The sequence below is a fragment of the Falco cherrug genome, chromosome 15 (assembly GCF_023634085.1).
Source record: "Falco cherrug isolate bFalChe1 chromosome 15, bFalChe1.pri, whole genome shotgun sequence".
Taxonomy (NCBI): Eukaryota; Metazoa; Chordata; class Aves; order Falconiformes; family Falconidae; genus Falco; species Falco cherrug.
This window is the reverse complement of record NC_073711.1, coordinates 1,858,465-1,874,034: the sequence shown is the minus strand read 5'-3', so window position 1 is coordinate 1,874,034 and position 15,570 is coordinate 1,858,465. Positions and strand designations below refer to the sequence as shown.

The following is a 15,570-nucleotide window of genomic DNA, read 5'->3' as shown; positions in this document are numbered from 1 at the left end:
AGGGGACACCACCATGCTGGGGAGGAACAGCCTTTTGCTGAGCTCCAGCTATGGGATTTCCACCTTGATTCTGCCTTCTCCATTGCCTTCTCCAGCTTGAGGAAACCCACAGTGACCTTCAAGGCAAGGAAGGCACGAGGGTGGTGTTGCATGTCCCAGGATTATCTTGTCTAACCTACTCAACCTCACCATTTCTAGCTGACAGTAGATGATAACCCATGAAGTATATTTAGGAGCAATTCTGTGGGCCAACTAGGATAATTATGGGAGAAAAATCCCAAAAGGATGCAGGCACTTTGAGTGCTCCCTCCCACAGCAGCCCACAGATGTCCTTTCCATTGAGGCAGAAAAGAAAAGAAAAGAAAAAAAAAGAAAAGAAAAGAAAAGAAAAGAAAAGAAAAGAAAAGAAAAGAAAAGAAAAGAAAAGAAAAGAAAAGAAAAGAAAAGAAAAGAGAAAAATTTTCAGCTATTTCCACGTCTTGGGAATTATGGTTTTATTTGGTGTTTTGCTGTACACATTCAAGCATGGGCAGCTTGGGTGGAGAAGGTCTAGGCAGGATGATTTTAACACAGAATGTCGTGTGCCTTGAACCACTTGCGTGGCAGCTTTTCCACAGCCAGAACTACTCACTCCTTTGGAGCCAACGGCCCAAGAGCCTCACAACTTTCAAAACTCCATTTTATTTTTTACAGGTTTGGGTTCTGTAGAGGAAGAAAAAGAAAACCTCAGGCCACAGAGAACCCCTTTGGACGTGTCTGTTTGCAGAAAGGGGCGTTCAAAAAGGTGCTCAAAACTGTGCACATCACCCTGAGGCTCTTCCTGTTGCTCCTTGCTACACATTGGCTGTTAGCATGGCACCTACAGCTCACACGTCTTTTACTAGTGGGAGCTTGCAGTGCTCCCAGGGGCAGCAGGGCAGTAAGACCTCAGCATGCTGCATGGCAGAAAATAATCTTGGAGGCAAAGAGGTGAACAGGCGCGTTGCCTGCTGCTGGGGGGCGGGGGGAGCGGGGAGCCTGCTGCAGCCTTCTCCAGGGATATCCTTACTTCTTCCTAACAATAAGCCACCCCAGTCTGAGCACCAAACTCAGCTGTGCGCTTTAATATAGCACATTAACACACCTTTCCCTTGCAAAGGGGCCAATAGGTGGCTAAAATATCCAGCCTCTTTTTCCGGGATTTTTCAAGCAACTCTCTGTAGTTGGACTTTCAGGTCCTTTGGGTCAAGGTACACCTCTGCGGGGAGCACTGCTCGGAGCTCCTCTTTCTAATCTCGCCATTCCCCCACTTCTTTCCACTGCGACATTGCTGCTCACACAGCTCGGCGCCGGGCAGCAGGAAGACGACGGTCAGGAGGGAAGGGTCACCGGCTTGCCCGGCTGCTTGTCCCCTCTCACAGGTACTCACTCACCCTGTTTCTGCAGTGTGATTTCCTTGTGGTTGTTTGTGAGGGGCTGCCGTGGGAGGGGAGGGCTGTGTTTGCAAGGCTGGCTCAGCAGGAGGTGGGAGCTGCAGGCTGTGACAAGGGGGGCCCTGCAACTTGGGAGCACCCAGGAAAGCTGGCAGGGCGGACAGGACTTCGCGAGGGGCTGAGCCCAGGCTGCTCGGAGGTGAGGCTGTTGGACACCAAACGCTGGCAGCAAGGAGGAGCAGTGACTTCCCGCTGTCTCTGCCCACAGCTGCCCCTGTAACTGGTGCCAGCACTGGCCATGCTGCAGCTGGGCTTGGGGGCGTCTGGCTCCTGCTCCAAGGGAGCCCCCCACAACTGCAGTGAGCAGATGCCCGGGTGAAACTGGCTTTATGCTGACCTTGCTCCTGTGTCAGCGGGGCTTTGAGATCCTTCCTTGCGAGGTGTTTCCCACACAAGAGAAAGCACCAAGAACCCCCGTAAGCTCAGACTGTTGATTACCCTCATGCTGCATCTCCTTGAATCTCCAGCATCAGCCTCACCCTCTGCCAGCTGATGACACCTAGCAGTCTGAAGGCAAATGGCAAGGCCAAAAAGGGGTTGGTGTAGTCGGCTGTCTTCCTGATTTGTGCCACTTAATGCTGCGTTAGTGTCAAGAGGCTTTATTTTCCATCTGTTTCCTCCCCCAAGAGGCAGCAGGAGTGTCAAGCTTCCCTTGCACAGGGGTGTCAGTGGAGAAATTGTTGAGGGTCTCAGAAGTGTGAATTGTCATTTGTGTCAGGATTTGGGGCTTTTTAAGAGTTAGAAGTAAATGTAGAGAGCTGTTACTGATTTGAAGGAAACTGGACTCCACTTGTCATTGAGGGGCACGTCACAGCCTTCCTAGTTTCCACACCCAGGTTTTCTGAAGGTAAAACCAACCAAACCCAAAAAGAAATTAAAACTTCAGGGCCAAATCCATTTCCTTTTCACAGCTTAGTGCAAAGGTGCTCCCAGGCTCTGGGGAACAGCAGAAGACCTGCTGCCATGGAGCAACACAGCCCGAGCCTGCTTTAAATTTGTGTTGATGATCAGAGATTCAGGGATCATCAGTGGGTCATTGGAGTCATCAGAGCAGGAGCATCAGGGATCCTGCTCTGGTGTGGATGGGGCTGCAGTGAAGCAGAGATGTGACAAGTAGGTCACTGAAATATTTCCAGCATTCTTTATTTTCCTAAACATGATTTTCTTCTGCCAAGCCACTCACCCATTTGCCCCTTGGGCTCGGTTCCACAGTGCAGTTGTGTTGGTGGCAAGTTTCCATCCTCTTGGTGCTGGTCAGGGCCACAGTCCCTATCTTATGATCCCATGATTTACATCTACATTACATAGGCACCAGAAGGGATTCTGTTCCCTTCCTGCAAGATGACGACACAGCGCCTTCCCATGGGGACACCAGGCAGCTACTTCAGCCCTGGTGCTCTCTTCTCACAGGAATGTTCTTCCCCTAGAGACATCCTGATGGGTCACTTCCAGCTCGAGAGGATTCTGTGATTTCCTATCACACTGCCAGGGCCCAGCTTGTCTTCACTCTCTGTCTTTGCTCCGCTTGGATGAGTGTCTGCACCTGGACATGAAAGAGGTTGGGAGGACACCAGAGAGAGTTGGAAGGAAGGATCCCATACATGGTCCATCCTTGGTGCACACAGGTTTTTGTGCACTGTGAGCTCAGCATCTCGGTGACATCAGCATCCAGCGAGGTCACCCAGCTGGTTCTTCAGATCTGGCCCCAGGCAGGGGCTCTGGCATGCTCAGGTGCCCCATCAAAGTGGGGGTCTGAGGGCCTTCCAGGGAGGAGAATTTATTGCTTCTGTACTTGTGCCACCTACAGGTCAAAAGAAGACCTGTTTGATCTCTATTCATGGTTCAGTTCATAGAATAATAGAATGGTTTGGGTTGGAAGGGACCTTAAAAATCATTTAGCTCTAATCTCCTGCCATGGGCAGGGACACCTTCCATTAGCCCAGGTTGCTCCAAGCCCAGTCCAACCTGGCCTTGGAGACTGCCAGGGATCACAACTGCCTGGATCATTTCCCTGAGTACCTGGATGCTCCTAATTTTCATGTTTTGTGATTTTGCATGGTGGTTTCCCAGTCCTGAGATATGTCCTGGAAGGAAGAGTGTATGAGTCCACCCTCATGTTTCATCCAGCGTCTGGACCACCTTGTGTTGACTGTGAAGAACATTGAGGATGCTGTGGCCTTTTATTCCAAAGTCCTGGGCATGGAGGTGAAGACTTTCAAGGTAACATGGGGCATAGGCTCGGCTCAGGCCTAGGGGATCTGGAGCTGCAGTTCTGGCCAGTGGCTGGGCCTTGTGGATCTCTAATAGGTTCCCTGGGGCACCTCCTTGGGGTCAGGATGGTAGGACTAACACAAGCTGCAGGCCATCAAGCTCCGAATTTCAACAGACTCAAGCTGAGTCAGAAGAAAGTCCAAACCTCGCTGCAGAAGGAGACAACGTGACAAAAAAAGAAAGCTTCTTTGAAAAACAATACCTAGGACTGAAGGAGGAGAATCCTCAAAGCCACGCATCTTCTGAAAATGTCTGACAGGCTCTTGTTTTGGTATTTCCATTGGCAAAGAGAGGAAAAGTTGGTTAACACTTTCAGAACAGCCCCAACTCATCTCCTGCCCAAGCGTCAGGCCACTTGGCCTGTTTTGGACATACACTGCACTTTTTTAACTTCCAAACTTATGTCCTTTTCTCCTGCCCCATCAGTCCTCTTCAAAGCAGTTGCACTCACATCCCAAGGCTATGGTGAGCTTCGGGGTCTTCTTCAGGTGGGCACAACTGGCAGGGCAGTCTCCTGGATATCCATGGGGTTTCAGGACTCAGCTGCCATATGAGCCTGCAGAAATCTCCTTGAGAGTCTGCAAAAAAAAGAGATGCCAAAAACTCCTTCATCACCTTCTGTCTGTTGCCTCACCTTTGTTCCCACTGCAGCATCAGCCTGCGCATTATTTGTGCGACTGCTGCCCAGGCAGGCTGGAGAGTGCCCCAAACGCAAAACTACATCACTGGGTTTGGAAGTAGCTGCATGTGGCTGTAGGACTTTCCTGGGTGACTCATGGGAGCTTTGCAGCGGTCAGTTCTTGTCTTGGGTTGCCACAGCAAGAGCCCAGAGCTAGCAGGACTACAGCCAGGTCCCCAGGACTTTTAGGACTACCCAGGTGAGTGGATGTTGAAGGCTTCCAGCCCAGTAAGTCTCATTGCACTTTCTTTTCTTTGGGGACAGGAAAATCGCAAAGCTTTACATTTTGGTAACCAGAAGTTTAACCTGCATGAGGCTGGGAAGGAGTTTGAACCCAAGGCTCGGTGCCCAGTCCCTGGCTCTGCAGACATCTGCCTTATCACACAGGTGCCCCTGGACCAGCTGCTGGATCATCTCAAGGTAAGGAAGGCACAGAGTGTCCACAGGGCAGTGTGACACCAAGAGGCATGAAGCCAGAGCATCCGAAGCAACACTTTCAGGGTCTGTGTCTCGGGGAATGTCAGAACTGTCTCATCCAGCAGCTCAGGTTTTCAAGGCAGGGGAAAGAGTACCCAGTGCCCTGATAAGACTACCTTAAGCACTGAACCTCTGCTCTTATGTCTCCTCCTAGGCCTGTGGGGTGATTATTGAAGAGGGTCCCGTGGCCAGAACTGGTGCTATGGGTCCAATAACATCCATCTACTTCCGAGATCCTGATGAGAACCTGATCGAGGTTTCCAGATACTGCACAGAAGCAGCTGCAGTCAACGGAGGGGAACCCTAACCACAACCCATACTCTGCTCGTGTCCCAGCAGGAGACAGGATGCAGAGGCCAGGCTTTTGATGGCCACTTTACAGGTTCAAGATTTTATTTTGCAAACCTGGGACAAGCCTCAGATCTCAGCCGTAAAAATAGGGCTGCATGAACCTCGAGAGTTTTCCCAAGGCAACCTGCTCAGCTCTCACCCCTGATTGTGAATCCTACTTTTATAAATCACCATCAATGGAGACTTCATGACAGATTCTTGCAAGATCTGTCCTGCTGCTGCTGCACTACACTTGTTGAGACATTTTTCCTGAAGCCTGACACCCCTTTTGCTGCAGTGGAAGCCCCTCATTTCTACACTGTCCACCATGAACACAAAAGAATTTGCCATTGCTCTCCTCTTTATAGTCACTTTTACACAGCTGAAGATTTCCGTCTCTCTTCCTCTCCATCTGCCTGCTTGCTTTGACTCAGGCTGGCTGGCATTGGTGGCTCTCACACCAAACCAGTGGTGTAATTCCAGCTGTGACTGTTGAAACCCAGTTCCTGCCTGGAAACCAGGAACGTGGCCTCAGTGCCTGACACAGTGCTCCTGAGGCCGAACCTCTGTGCCTCATACTCAGCTCTGCATAAATAGTTACAAGGTTCCTGTCACCTGGGATGGGAAAAAGCAGAGATGAGATGGCTGCATGGAGGGGACAGTGTCTAAATTTGGGGAGTTCACCCAGATTTATGAAGGGGTGGGAGGGAAATAAGGTGCTGAGAAGATGCTGGCATCAGCCAGAAAACATCAGTTCCCCCTTGCAGTCCAGCCTAGTTGCCCTGTTTCCGCAGTAAGGCAGCAACAGGGCTTTGCTCTGGCCCCTGCACCAGCTGTGTGTGTCTGGCCTGCATATCCCGCTGCCAAGGGAAGGATGCAACCTTGCACGGCAGCTTGGGGGTAGGGTGGGGGATTTGGTCCTCCTTTCCATCCCCATGCACAACACATTCCTGTGGACTGTTTCTCTCAGTACTTCATCTTGGGAATAGCAGCCTCCTTGCAAAACTTGACCCCCTGTGGCAACATGCCCAGAGCCTGGGAGAGCCTCTGGACCAGGGAGAGGAAGGCCAATGCTCTTGTCTTCCTCTGTCCAGAAGAGGCACCCATGGTTGCTCCAGGATCTCTGGCATTGAGCTGCCTGCATGGCATGGAGGGAGGCAGGGCTCACCGCGGTGAGGAGGAGGAAGGTGCTCCGGCAGGGCTGGGGCAGGGGGCTGCTGCAGCACAGTCCACTCTGACCGATGGCACTCAGGTGCTTGTGGGACTGTCCTAAGGTTTTTTCTTTCTTTAATTATTTAAAAAGCAATTCCTCAATTATTTAGAAAGCATAAAGCAATCAAGAATGACTTGGGGTTTTTCAAGGAGAGCAGTTCCCTAGCTGGCCACACTGCGGTAGCAATGTTATCATCACGGAAACGGTGTTGGAAGGCAGAGAGGACTCTTCTGACCTCTACAGTCAAAATCCTCCCTAAAATTGAAGTAATTCCTGAACTGTCCTATGGTTTTTTTTCTGGCGTTTCGGGAGAATTTTGCACCAAAATTCTCCATGGTGCAAAAAAATGCAAAGCACTAAAAACCTGAGTGCTTCAGGTGCTCACAAGCTTGTGCCGGCGGTGGCCCAAGGGATGAAAGCTGCTCGAGTTGAACCAGTTGTGGCAACTAAAGACGAGAGTCGCCGTGGGAGAAAGCAGCCACCGGCATCTCATGAGCTTTACCCAGTGCATGGAGCCACGGTGGGGCCCTCCGGAGGGACCCCCGGGAGGGACCCCGGGAGCGGGGCCCGCGGCCCCGGCGGCGGCTGCTCTCCAGGGTGCTGAGGGCCGAGGCCGTGTCCTGCCCACGGGGGGGTCCTGCCCGAGGGGAGGGGGACCATGCCCACGGGAGGGAGACCTTGCCACGAGGTGGGGCATACCCACGGGAGGGACCTTGCCCACGGGAGGGCCCTTGCCCAAGGCAGGGGGCATGCCCACAGGAGGGGGGGCATGCCCACGGGGGGTGGGGCTGGCCCACGGGAGGGGGACTTTGCCCATGGGAGGGGGCTGATCCTGCTCCCACCAGCCCTGCCTCGCATTCCCCCACTTTCGGCTGCTCAGGGCTTCTCCCTGGCCAAGTGCTTGTGCCAGCTGAGCCCTGGTAATTCCTGGCGTGGGACTGTAGTTATGGATTGATCACCAACACGGATCCTGGCTGGCTCTGCACAGCAAGTCTCCTTTCATTCACTGAGCTTCCTACCATAAATATGTTTGCAGGGAAGTGCTTCCTTTTCTTAATTTTAAGTGTCAATTATCTTGGAACAGCAGTAGAAAGGACAATGGCTCTTTTCTTATTCAGCCTGAGAGAGGAAGTTGGGGACTTTGGTGGCACCATATTAATGACTGAATACCCTCAGTGTCACACAAGCTGGTCTGTAATTTTCGCAGGCCATTTTTTCCGTTGGCTTTTTTAAGGCTTTGCTTCCCTGGCTAGGGGTTTGGGCCTCCTAATTACTTAAGGATATGAAACATTTGCTGTTTGAAACCAGAAAAAACAAGTGAGACACTTCCCTGGGCTGGGATACTGAAGGTGTTTTCAGGGTCCTAGGCTTTTAGAGGAACTACCATGAATGAAAAAAATCTCAGGAATGCTTTTAGCTCCTGGATGCTCTGGAAAAGCCACTTGCTACTTCAACCAATCAGGGGCCCAAGGAAAGGAAAGCTGGACCCTGCCAGCCTTCCCGTGCCTTCCCTTCCTAATTTTACATGTCATCTGTCGAAAGGTGCCACGATTGCACCTGATGGGACAGCCAAGACAAGAATGAGGTCTGGAAGGGTTTCTGGATTTCAGGGACAAAATGTAGCCTGAAACCCAACTGAAAAGTTCTTTATTTCTGCTCCAGTACCAACAGTAAAAGGTGCTAGTTCTCTCCTCCCATGCTCAGCTTCACTGCTACACGGCATCACTGCAGCATAGTGCAGAAGGCATGGGAATGAGAACATTGGAACAAATATTAGGACATTGAAACCACTGATAATGCAGAGATGTGTTGTTCCCTCCACTGAAGCCCACCTCAGTTCCGTCACTCGTATTGATTCCCTTGACAAATGTTGAGCTAATGGCTGACTTGGAAGGCACTGGCTCTGTGGGCTTCCAGCTCACTGGGCTGTGAAACATGGAATGACATTTTTGGTGATCTCACACCTGAGTCGAACCAAGGGAAACCAGAAGCTTGTCATGGAAACTTAGCAAGTATTTGAAAACCATTGCTTAATGGAGAAACACTGGGGAACTTCTCCTTGTTGAGAGATTGTGTTTAATGACAGCCAGGCTTTGCTGGTTCATAGCTATTGTTCTCACCAGGAAAAATGGCCTGCAGGGCTCCATGTAAATATATGACTCTGGAAAAATCACTGGCCACAGGCCAGCCTTCTAGCTGTCCTGGCCTCTGCTGGGTTCCCCATCTATTGGATAAGCCTCTCTATTGCATATGTTCAGATTAAAACTGAAAACCTGATGATCTACATGATGTAGCATTAAATCTTTATGCAGAAAATTGTTTTACTTCAGTTCTTTATTCAGAAAGATTCAGTGTGAATATGCTAGACAGTAGGAGAGAGTGGATTAACAGGTGGGCAAACAGTTTTGCTCTGGCTGGAAAGTTCTCTGCATTGACCACTACCAGCAAGCTAAAAAGGAACCAGCCCACATTCCTTCTTGCCTGTCTAGTCCCATCTCGGTCCCCCTTGCAGAAGGCAACCCTCACTTCTGCAACAGATTCTGTACCTATATCATGATTGTATTGGAAACAAGTCCTTTGGATCAGCAATCACAATATCTGTTTAATGTACAGAGGAATATTGCATAGTTCTCCGTCTCACCGTTGAGAAAGGATGCAGGGTAAGAAAGCCTTTCAGTGAATGGCTACTCAGCACAAGTACTGATTTCATCCCAGCTGGGAAGATGGGTTAAGAACTGAGTCTCAGTTAGCTTTCCCTCCTCTCGTGGGAGAGAAACAGGAACTTCCCAATGTGAGTCACAGCGTGTATGTGCCCAGGTCACCATCCAGAGGTGCCCATCTCTGCAGAGACTATAGATACCACCTCTGGTGAGCCAGCTCTGAGTAGGTGCCTGGGCGACCGGCTCAAAGCCAGGAGGGATGATGTGGCACAGCCCTAGAACCAGCAGGGATCACCTCACAGGAGTCACAGGATGCAGGGTTCCTCACCTACCAGTTGCCTTTCACTCAGAAAAGACATACAGGTTTTAAGGGTCCTTGAACCATCCCTTGTACACAGAGAAGTGGCAAACACTTCCCAAGTGCTGGAGAAATGGGGGGAGTTTACTGGAAAAGACAAAAACAATCCTCTGCCTGAGAATTTTGCAGGCAGGGCTCTTTACAGTAACTGATAGATTTTTCATCTGGCCAGCATGACTAACTCACCATGATCCAAAAGGTGTCCAGAAGAGCATTAAGGAAAACATACATTTTGCAGCTGAACTTCGTCATCCCAGACTCAGAAGTCAGGCATTCTGCACAGACAAAAACTTTGAATGTAGCTTTAAAAAATATCTAGACACAATTCCTTCTGGGGAACCGGCTTCCAGATGATATCCCAGGATTCTCATAGATTTCCATGGGATTTTTTAAAATGTATTTTATAAATAACCTTTCAGCTACTCAGACAACATCAACCATGCGTTGAAATTTAATCTGTGTTCTAACTACCGACACAGACACACCTCCTGCCTCGTGGGCTCCTTTGGTATTAAAGCGTCTACTTTGACTTCAAGGGGTGGGAACTTTCCTGTCTTTGGAAATCAATAGTAAAGCACCAATGAAGAAAGGAATCAAGAGTTACACCAGGACAAGTGCCTAATCAAAATTGCTGCTCCCTCACAGGCTGCAGGCCAGCTGGGAACTATCTGACAGATTCTCCAGGTTGTCCACCATAGTGATGATGGTTTCTATTTTTTCTTCTTGAAGCACATGAGAAGCATTGGATCGAAACTTTTTCAGGAGCGATTCTTTGCTCAGAGGCTTCCTCCAGTGCCCATAGAAGGTGTCACATTTGCCTGTCAGGACATCCCCGCTGTGCAGAAGCAGTGCCACCTCTCCGTACATCTTGTCAAAGTTGGCCACATTATCTTCAGGGTGCTCCACCACCACTTTGTCCAGCAGCTCCCTTAGCTCCTGCCGGTGGATGCTGCTCTCTGTGAAGGAGCTGAGACCTACTTCGCCATCCAATAGGGCAGTACAGGCGTTGAACTGGAAGGAGTGTCTAGCCTGGTGTTCAGAGCTGGGGAAAGGCCGATTGATGTACTTCGACACTGGGATCTTCAGCACAATGGTGCGGATCAAAGAAGGAGAGAAGGACCCTGCATAGTTGATGAAGAGATTCCGGACAGACAAGGCAGCATCCACCACCCAGTGCATCCCCAAGTGGGCTGGGAATCGCTTGAAAGCAATATCCTGCTTCTCCAAGAGGAACTCATGGTGATCGCTTGGTGTGGACAGTGGTTTGGGTTGATAGACACTGTAGAAAGCACTGAACCCAGAGCAACCAGGGATATCATCCAGAATTAAGGGGTTAGCCTCCATCCCTCGAGCGGCCAGCAGTGCTGCTTCGAAGCCCAGGCGGGTGGCATTTCCGATATGTAATGGCTTGGCTTGGGTGGCAGCGTTTGCCATGGGCGCCCCGGCAAGCGATGCAGCAATGCCCAAAGCATGTGCGCACTGGGCTGTGCTGAGGGCGAGCAGTTTTGCAGTGGCCGCAGCACTGCCCAAGGTACCGACCACTGAGGGAGGGTGGAACCTAAAGGGGAAATTGCAGATATTATCATCTCTGCCTCCTTGGCACGGGAAGCAGCCAAGCTCCTCGCCTGCCAGACCTGCCTATGGAACTGGAAATGAACATGTAAGTTCCATAGGCAGGAACAAGCCAGCCAATGGAAATCCCTTGAGACTCACCTAATTCACCTAATTCAAAGTTTAGCTATCTAAAAACTAAGCATCTATGTGAAACTTCATTGGAGACCGAGTAAGTTCAGCATCTCCAGAAAGCAATTTTTAATTTTCCCTAAGAGTAGGTGGCATGGCTTGTGTCCATAAAACCAAAATTTCTCCCCCCCCCTCCCGACAAATAAGGTGGCTTCATCCAACATGCCCAAGAGTAACAGGTGCTGGCTGGTGCCACCCATTGCTCAACACCAGGGCACTGCCTGGTGAATGGCAGTTGTCACAGGCAGAAATCATGCCAGGCACTGTGCCCATAGTTAAGCTGTCTGCATGGCTGTGGGCTGCTGCCTGTCCTGTGCTCTTGCCTTGGTTAGTTTAGATGATGACAGTGCAGACCCAGTGGTAGTCCTCTTGAAGGTTATTTTTCAGGCAAGATCACTGGAGGCAACCAAATGAATGTGTGGTACCTCATCAGCTCACCAATCCTCTTCCTAGTCAGTGAAGAAAAGGAGGTTTACCTTTTTGGGATGTTGTGAGCCTCAGTGGAGAAATGCATGAGCCTTCCTTGCACTTCCAGGCCCACATTAAATGCCAGCAGGAAATCCATGCCATTGGGTTTGGTGCTTGGAGGTAGCATCTGGGAAGCTGCCAGAAGAGCCGGCAGAACAGCCCCTGATGGGTGAGTAGCAGGGTGCCAGGTGTCATCGAAGTCCATGGAGTGAGTCTGCCAGAGAAATAGGGATAAGGATGTGCCAGTGCAGGGGGCTGGAAGCTGAGGGACCTAGGGGTCCTTGCTGATATTGCTGAGGCTACCTCTGCAACAACATCCACCCAGTCCCCTGGTGGCCCCTGTGGTGGCTGTTTGGTCCCTCTAAAAGCAGTGCGCAAGACTGCAGAGGAGCCCGTGACTTCCTGTCCCCCACTGTCCCTCCCAATGACCAGTCTGCTTCCCCTAATACTAACTAGTGTCCTTGAAGGCACCGCAAAGCAGACCCTCTCCTGGAAGAGCCTGCCTTACCGCAACTCCATTGGTGAACGCAGCCAGCGTGGGAGAGAGCTTTACGCCTGGCTTGCCATAGACAGAGCTCACGGCAACTGAAGAGTACAGCTCCTGTGAAAGGGAAGGAAGTTCAGGTGAGGACCTTGAGTGAAGCAGTGACCGCGTGATACCAGAAGACCTCTCTACTGCAAGGCCAAAGCTCTACATCAGCCATGAAATAAGGCCTTGTTGGTGGTGCCTGGGTGGGGACCACGTAAGTACTTGGTAGTATGGGGCCGTTCCTACCCGGCAGTACTGCAGAGCGATATCGAACACATGCGTCGTGCTGCCCACAAGGCCAACCCCAATGCTATCGAGGATCATCCTCTTGCTCCGGTGACGGACAGTCTTAGACAAGTGCTCAGGTCGAACTGCATGGATGAAGGAGGCAAAGCTGCTGGTCACGGTCTCCTCTGGAGCACTCCTGGCCACCACTGCAGCAGCGAGAGAGAGAGGGGAGGGGGTAAAGACACGTGTGGGCCATGTGCTGACAGCTCGCAGGTCTTCACTCTCTGGTCTCACTGAACTTACTGAGGAGCAATATCCAGTTTGGGACCATTGCACTTTTTAATTGCAGTGACAAATTGCTTTGTTTTGATGCATTTATAATTCATAGAATTATAATTATTATGACCCATTATAATTTACAATATAATTTTGAGAGTGCATATGAGAGTAGGAAAGCTATAAAGTTAAATATAGCTAACATTTGTGTGATTGCAAGTCCATATATATGTATATATGTATGCAGGGGCTACACGCGCACATGCACATAGATAAAAGATGGTTTTAACATTCAAATGAAACCAACCACATGAAAAATCAGATGACCAAAGCAAGAAAATAAAAATACTTTGTTTCAACATCTTACAGGAAACCTCATCAAAATTAGCAGGTACATACAACACTTCTTTTCAACAGAAAATATCCCAATTAACAAAATGGCCATTCCCTAATTTCACTAGCTTGTATTCATTTTTAAATGTCATGCTTAGTGACTCACAGTTTGCCTGCAAATGTATTTGGACTCACCTAGAGCCTAGGAGTCTAAAAACCACTTGTAAACACAGCTGAGAATGTCATCATTGCTGTGACTCACTGAAATAAAATTCACCCCTTGCAGCGGCTTGATGAAATATACTGCTATAGGAATCTGTAACACTCAGCAGTTTGGAAACCTTCTGCTGACAAAAATCTGTATCCTCTCTGTGTGCTCTGAGAGCATCTTCAGTAGACCGCAAACGAAAGCACCAACGCCCTCAAGAAGGGAACAGTGAAGTCAAGCTAGGTTGGAGAGGCTTCAGGAAAAACTGCTCAAATCACACTGCACCCATAAAATTCTGATTGCTTCCTTCCTGTCATCAAATGCCCTTTGTCACTTCAGTAGGCAGCGATATTTTTTTAACCCTTCAGTCAAAAGCATTTTGAGACCGCAATGTTTTTATCCTGGTATGGCAGATGTGCTGCAGAACTTAATAAATAAAATAATAATTAAAAAAAGACTCTGACCAAGACCAAATAGATCTGCATGGATTATTATTGTTATTTCTCTTGTTCTCAAGTGTATTTTAAGTAACATTAATTGCATTTATTCTATAGTCCTGGGTTAACAGATGGACTTGATCTCAAAGGTCTTTTCCAATCTAAATGATCCTATGATTCTATTAATAACATGTTCTAAAATGAGTTGACAAACTTATAATAGACCAAGTGGCCACAAGCAAAGTTCTGTGCAGTTTGTTCGAGCAGGGAAGCTGTGGAGGTACAGCACTGCCGAAGCCGGCACAGCGGCTGCGGGGCACGGAGGGCAGCCCGCCAGCCACCTCGAGCAATGCTGACAGCAAGATCAGGTGTAATAAAGAAGTAACGACAAACCGAGGAGTTAAGGATCAGAGCAACCTGATGACAGCTGCAATTTAAATATCTTACATTTATGGTCAAAGAGTAAGAATTTGGAAAGTCTGGTTCTAAATCAGTTAAAAATTCTGTCTGAGCGCAGGGCTAGCTGTCAACATTTTTACCACTTGTTACTTTTCTCCTGGTTCTTAAGCAACCGAGGGCAATAACCATCGCAAGACCCCCCTGGCATGCTTTGACTTCCAAGAATTTGAGTAGTTTATCTCAGTGCGCTTAGCCCAGCACTTTTTTTTTTTTTTTAAAGTAATTACATGATTATTTTGGGATGCTTTTTAAAAAAAGGGTACGGAATGCTGTTCTGCAGAGAGATACAAACCGTGAGCAGCAGTTTTGTGAACTTGCCGGGAGCTTGCCAAGAACTTCTGGGTTTTCTAGAGTAAAGAGAGAGAAAGAGCATTTCTCACCTAAGCTGCTTCATCTTTTTCAGAGCCGTTTTAGTGGCTGTGCCTCTAACATGGCATTGTAGGACACTTACAGATCAAACAAGCGGATAAAACTAACTACATATTTAAAGGAGAAAAAAAAAATATTTTCCAATGCTCAGTCCAGCAGGCGTGCCAAGAACAGCCAGGGAAATAAAGCAGTACAGTAGAAGGGGCAGCACAGCCTTTTCAAATCTACCATGAAATCCTCTTACGGCTGTGAGCAGGACCAGCTCAGAGTGGACACCAGGAGAAAAAAACCCACAGAACACGTCCCAACAACAACACCCTCCCCGCCATGGCACCGTACAAAACACGTCTGGGACACATAAAAGGGACAGGCATGGAAGGAACAGGTTAGTAACTATGAATAAAGTGTCTGTGAAAGCCATCTGATTTTGTTAGTATTGGGGCAGGTTTGCATTTAATGTCACGACTGTTTCGATCAGTTGAGGAACCACCCGCGAAATGACATTACCTCCTTAAAGTGAAAAAGGAAGGATCAAAGACGGAGAGGTTTCGCACACAAAAAAGTAGTTACCTGTAAGGTTAAGTAGACCATGCTGGTGGCTGTTACCACTGCTTGATGCCCAGCTCTGCACTGCTCTATTCGAGGGATGGGCGAGGTGTCTCTCCGAAAGGTGCTTTGGTGTCAGGGTTTATATATGCTTCTGAAAGGCAATTTGCTTTTTGTTTTTTTGCAACTGAATCTCAAGTGTGATGACATCATCCTCTGGGGACTGAGAGGGTGGGGGGAATAGATGAGGAGGGGTGTTTTTTCTCCACTGAACAGAAGGGAAACCCCCCTGGTTTCAGGAAATAAAAAAAGATTTAGGACAATAACTGACAAAGTTCAAGGAAATTCCTGTCTCCAAAATGCCACAGGTGCCAATGGGTGAAGCAACTGCCCCCAGGCTCCTCCTACAGAGGACGACTATAAAACTGGTATTTACCAGGAAATGAGAAGGACAAGAGCATCTTCACATTGAGCTGAAGTGTCACCAAACCAGGTAATCCAAGATGCAGAGCGA

The 15,570-nt window shown here is 49.1% G+C and overlaps 1 protein-coding gene and 1 pseudogene across 1 annotated transcript; one reads left to right on the top strand and one right to left on the bottom strand.

Moving 5' to 3' along the window:
* The first annotated feature begins 26 nt into the window (after window positions 1–26).
* Window positions 27–7,067, top strand: GLOD5 (glyoxalase domain containing 5). The gene is made up of 5 exons (XM_005441945.4): window positions 27–784; window positions 1,322–1,400; window positions 3,543–3,692; window positions 4,687–4,842; window positions 5,054–7,067. Exons 3-5 carry the CDS (start codon window positions 3,552–3,554, stop codon window positions 5,204–5,206), a joined length of 450 nt encoding a protein of 149 aa, XP_005442002.3. The 5' UTR covers window positions 27–784; window positions 1,322–1,400; window positions 3,543–3,551; the 3' UTR covers window positions 5,207–7,067.
* Window positions 7,068–10,099: 3,032 nt separating this feature from the next.
* LOC102047977 (cis-aconitate decarboxylase-like) lies at window positions 10,100–13,534 on the bottom strand (annotated as a pseudogene).
* Window positions 13,535–15,570: the final 2,036 nt, after the last annotated feature.